Source organism: Vigna unguiculata, chromosome 4, assembly GCF_004118075.2.
Source record: "Vigna unguiculata cultivar IT97K-499-35 chromosome 4, ASM411807v1, whole genome shotgun sequence".
In the NCBI taxonomy this organism is placed as follows: Eukaryota; Viridiplantae; Streptophyta; class Magnoliopsida; order Fabales; family Fabaceae; genus Vigna; species Vigna unguiculata.
In genome coordinates this window covers 40,158,068-40,163,544 of record NC_040282.1, presented here as the reverse complement: position 1 = coordinate 40,163,544, position 5,477 = coordinate 40,158,068, and the positions used below count along the sequence as shown (strand labels likewise).

The following is a 5,477-nucleotide window of genomic DNA, read 5'->3' as shown; positions in this document are numbered from 1 at the left end:
AATGTGTTCATATTTAGTGAATACAAAAATAACTTTTTTCAATTATTTAAAGCTATTCTGCTTATATTTCGAACTAAAGCTTTTTTTTTAAACTTCATGGAATTTGAATTTAAAAATCAATTTCTCAATTTAAAAGTATTAATTATAAAATTTAAATACAATTTATACATTAAAAAATATTTTTTTGTTATTGATTTTAATTACATAAAAATAATTATTATTTATGAATATTTCACGTTCTAAAATAAGAATTAATTACTGCTGGATAAAATGTATTTGTGGTTTTTAGAAAGAAAAACAAAGTTTATGACAAAAAAATCAACAAAAGAAAATGATATTTGCTTTCCCACCTGGGTCCACGGTTTCGCTATTTTTCCACTGCTTTTCGTTTCTTATTTCCATTGTTCAAAGAAAAATATGATTTTCCCGTGTATATATAAAATTAATGTTTTGATAGATTGCGATTTATCAGTAGTTTTGTTTTAAAATAAATATTTTTTTAACACAAATCAACATAACAAACACTTTTAACACATTGAAAATGGTTTTTAACTAAAATAACTTATATATATTGTCATGAATAATCAAATCATTAATCACACTCAAAATAAATAGTAATAAATAATAAGACTTTCATGATCTAGTAATTAGGATTCATCATTCAGCAAGCATATAACTAAACATAGGATTCAAACATGAAAAAAGTCAATCTCACAAAAATTGAAAAGGTTTCTACAATTTATTGCCAAATTTCAAATATGTTTGTGATGATTCTCACTGTTTTCAATCATCATGGACCTTCATCATGTTCTTGAGGACATCTCTTTTGTAGAAGCAAACAATGATAACAAGTTGAACAACTATCACTGCAATGGCTGCTTTCCATGAAAACATAAGACCCACACTGAAACCTATTCCCATTGCACAAATTGTTTGAACCACTAAACTCATTTTCTCTCCATTGAAAGGCTTAACCTGTAGCATGAAATAACACATATATAAGTTAAAGTGGAAAAGAGAAATACTTGTAAGAGTCGCTATTACAAATAGTGATACTGGTATTTGTTTTTGGTCCGTCAACTTTCTATGAAAATTAGAATTAGTAGGAATTAATCACTCTTTGAAACTTTGATCCAATTTAATTCCTCAACTTTAATATTGTGTGAATTTAATCCTTTAAACCAAATTTTTTTAAGTTTATTTGATGTTTCAAATGTATTTCATGATAGTTTCTTAGCTAATTGAAGCAAAAATGTGTCAAATGATGTAAGTATTTCAAATGCTATCATGAAATACATTTGAAACGTTAAATAAACTTAACAAATTTTGCTTGAAAGGACTAAATTCACATAATTCTGAAGTTGAAAGACTAAATTGGACCAAAGTTTCGAGGAAGGACTAATTCTAATTTTCACTAAAAATTTATGGATCAAAAACATATTTAACCCTTTAAATTTTGATATATTTTGTTTATAAACTTAAAAAATGAATGAATATAATATTTTTAAACCAACATCATCGATTATTTGGTAACATTTAAAATGTAATGTGTCATCTTAAAAAGCTGTTTAACACAAAAAAATTTCACGCTCTTGAATTAAAAAGTGCCGTGTTTATTCAACGTCAATTCTAACTTCACGTTCAAATTTAAACAATAAACACATTTAATTCAAAGAAAAATGTCATTATAAGTGATCCATTTATGCTAAAATGAATAAGTAATGAAGGAAACTTTCTTAATTATAACATAATCAAAAAGGGAAACATCATTTGTACAATTTACTTGCTTGAAAGTAAATCTACCAGACATATATATATGATTGTTAGATTTCTAAGTATTATATTGTATGCAGATTTTCACCCAAATAACGCATAGATTACATTGTTTTATTGTATTTTCACATTAATATATGCAACTTTTTGTTCCTTAAATATAACATTCATGACATGCATGCAATAATGCACAAAGAAATTAGCTCAAAGTAATAATCAAAACATACCACACTTTCTTCGGCAGATCTATGGCAAAGATCACATTTGAAAGTTTCCTTCTGAAAGAACCATCCATCTCCAATGGCAAGAATCTTCGAAAGCATTCTCCCTCTCACCCTTTTAGTTAAATACTCTCTCACGCAAACAACGTTATAGGGTTTGTGGAACATGTTAGCGACCAAGGTGATGAGAACCAAACCTAGGAAGCAAAACGAACATATCTTTGTTTTCTTTGTTATCTCATCATGAGACCAGACAAAGTAAACAAATATCAGTGACCACATTATTGTACAAAACAACAGTACGGTAAAACAACCTAAACAAGTTTGCTTGCACTTCGGTCTTGGCTTTTCATCATGAACACTCTCGTCATAGTCAATTGCATCATAATTAGGGATTAATCTCCTGAACTCCGCAAGCAAATCTTGGTGGTCCTTTAAAAGGACACCAATCTAGAGAAAAGAGAGTAAACATTAAAGAGATTCAACAAAAGTATATCTTTTCTAGAGAACAATAAAAAGGGTGCCCTTTGAAAGGACAACACACTTACCTCATCATGAAGATCACAAGTTGTCTTTCGATGGTCTAGTTTGTAGGTTGTAATACTCATCACGAATGATTCGTAAGAACCCTCCTCATTTTTGAATCGTTCCTATTGAAAGCACTAAACCTATCAATATCACAACTAAAAACTAACCGTTCATATGATATATGATATATGATACACAGATACGATACGGATACGATACGATACGTATGCTATAAAACCTGGATACGGATACGGACATGGACAGAGAGATACGAGAAAACATAAATAAGCAACAACATATGATAATCTGATAATTCACCTTTATGTTGTCAACTAAACGGACTAATTCTGGACGAGGTTCGTGCTTGAGTTTGATCTCATGCTCCTTTGGCAAGAACTTGTTGAATCTCAAAATCAAACTGTGGTGGCCTCTGAGTAACTCCTTCATCCTCGCAGCCACAACAGCAGGGGTAATCCTGAAAGAAGCAAGAGAAATAAATATCAGAGAAGACTTCACTTTTCAAAATCATCACATACAAAGAGAGAATCTACCTTTCTTCCTTGTAATCTTTCAGGATCCGAATCAACATGTCATACTTCTCCTTTTCGTCCCGAAACACTTCTTTGACTCTATTCAGAAAATACAAGGCATCATCCATGGAAGGTCTCTGAGGAGTGCTTTGGTTTTGTCTGTAGTTTCATGCACAAAACACAAACACATTCACTCTTAGACACGTAGAATCTTAACAACCATATCAAGAGTTCTATCAATGAATCAACTTCCAAACTATAGAGGCCACATGAATCGGTATTCCAAACTTAAATCAAAATTATCCACTGATTCATTATTACTTGTTTGTTAGAATTCACACACATACAACTTGAGCAGAATTGAAGAACAATCATAAGTCAATTTAAGCTAAATCAAGCATAATTCTGAGTTAAGTGATGATAAACCAGAATTGAAGAGCACAGGAGAGAAGAAACAGACCCTTGTTCCATCTTCAGAAAATAGGGCAGACACGCAATTTCAGAAAGGAATTAATTTGGTGACAGAAAGGAGCACGGAACAGTGAAGTACTGTGTTTTAAGGTTTTGTCCAAAATAGGGCAAAGTGTCAATTTATGTTGTCAGAAATTATTGTTGTTGTTGTCTGAGCCACTTCATCCATGTGTTCGGGTCAAATACTACTACTACTACTACTTACCAAGCCCGGCCCATACTATATATTTTTAAAATAAAATTTAAAATAATTTAAAATAATAGTATGAACAATATTAGAAAAAAAAAATTATGTTTTTAATTTTGTGTTTATACAAACTCTCAAGCATGAGAATAAACTATATAACAGTAAAGTAATACAATGTTCTTACTAGTTTATATACAAATTTTGGGATTATTTTTTTATTCCTATTTTCGTTTAAAAATATGAAGTTAGTCCTTAAGTTTTTTTTGTCTCAATTTGATCTCGATTTTTTAAAAAATGATAATGTAATTTGATCATTTTTCGTTAAATTTTCTGAATCAAATCAATGTTTTTGTATCAAAATTGAAGTTGTGAATAAAGATGGTTTGCTTTGGTAGTGTAACTGACGTGATCCTAATGTTAGGTTTTTATGAAATTTAATGAAAATAACTAAATTGCATTAATTTTTAAAACATCGAGACCAAATTGAAACTAAAAAAAACTAGAAGATCAACTTGACATTTTTTCGATGAAAAAGTTGACAAAAAGAATAATTAAAGCAAAAATTTCACACCCAAAAATATTGATTGAATATATGCTAACCTAATTGCATTAGATTTTGTTGACGTGTCAAACATCGAATTGACATTTTAATTGTTTACATCGTTTGAAATGTGTGTTCATATGTTAGCATGAAATAGTGTGTAGTACATAAAAAGAAGTTAACACCAACTAGTTGAGAGAATTATATTCATTCATTTTTTAAATTTGAAAATAAAAATATATAAAAGTTAAGATAAAGACAAAATTCATGTTTAGCCATTTATACAGTAAAGACATAAAACAATAAAAAGATATTAATAACTCATAAAACAATAAAAATATATTAATAAATCATAAAGATATTAATAAATCATAAATGTTCGTGTGAAACGGAGTTGACAATTTGTGTATTGCTTAATAGTGTCAAAAAAGCATTTAAGAATAATTGAAGTCCATTTAACTCGAAAACAGAAAAACATTTAATGCAATTAATATTAGTTTAAATAACCAGTTGCCAGCTAATAAACACAAAATAAAAGTTTGAAATAATTAAATCTATTCATTTTCCAACAATACTCGGCTAATTTTTAGGGTTTAATAAATATAAGTTACGGTTGATGTATAAAGTTTATATTTTGCCTTCATAATAAGAAAACATATCATATGCTCTTCAAAGACAAATAAATTATGATTAGCTTAATAAATGAGTAAAACATACTTATCCTCATTTTTTTTCTTCTAAAATCTAGAACACCATTGTTACTCGATCAACACATAAATTACAGTGATTTTAGGAACTGTTCATTATAAGAAAAAAGGTTGTTTGATATTATTTGACGACCATTTGACAACTTGTATAATGGTAAAATAGTTTTAACAAAAGTTGATTTTTATATTTTTAGAAAAAAGAGAAAATAAATAGTTACAAGAGATAATATCAAATGGTAATACAAAAAAGGATGGTGTCAAAATACCAGTGTCCTGGTTGTGTTTTATTCATTGTTGTAGGTTATCTTTTAGATGCTGAATCAAAAATCACAAAGCCTATGATGAAAAATTTGGAACTATGCTATGGTGGATTCTTTTGATATAGCTTTTGAAATTACTATCGGATATGAACTGCAAGTAAAATTTGGTTTTTTGTAGTTCAATGACAATCGCAATAACATATGGATGGAACAAGTTATATATATTTTTTTTCTCATGTATTACTTTATGGGTTGATAA

General features: G+C 28.6%; 1 protein-coding gene across 1 annotated transcript; it reads right to left on the bottom strand.

Annotated features, from left to right (window-relative positions):
* Window positions 1-647: 647 nt before the first annotated feature.
* LOC114182742 (ABC transporter B family member 18-like) lies at window positions 648-3,685 on the bottom strand. The gene is made up of 6 exons (XM_028069676.1): window positions 3,513-3,685; window positions 3,074-3,211; window positions 2,841-2,997; window positions 2,543-2,644; window positions 2,001-2,444; window positions 648-975 (listed from the first exon to the last, which is right to left on the bottom strand). Exons 1-6 carry the CDS (start codon window positions 3,521-3,523, stop codon window positions 784-786), a joined length of 1,044 nt encoding a protein of 347 aa, XP_027925477.1. The 5' UTR covers window positions 3,524-3,685; the 3' UTR covers window positions 648-783.
* Between the last annotated feature and the right edge of the window lie 1,792 nt (window positions 3,686-5,477).

Excerpts from the sequence above, each read along its gene's own strand:
- LOC114182742 (XM_028069676.1), bottom strand. Across the intron at positions 2,998-3,073 it reads AAAGATTACAAGGAAGAAAG|GATTACCCCTGCTGTTGTGG; the intron begins GTAGATTCTCTC and ends TGCTTCTTTCAG. Across the intron at positions 2,445-2,542 it reads CTTGTGATCTTCATGATGAG|ATTGGTGTCCTTTTAAAGGA; the intron begins GTAAGTGTGTTG and ends TCTTTTCTCTAG.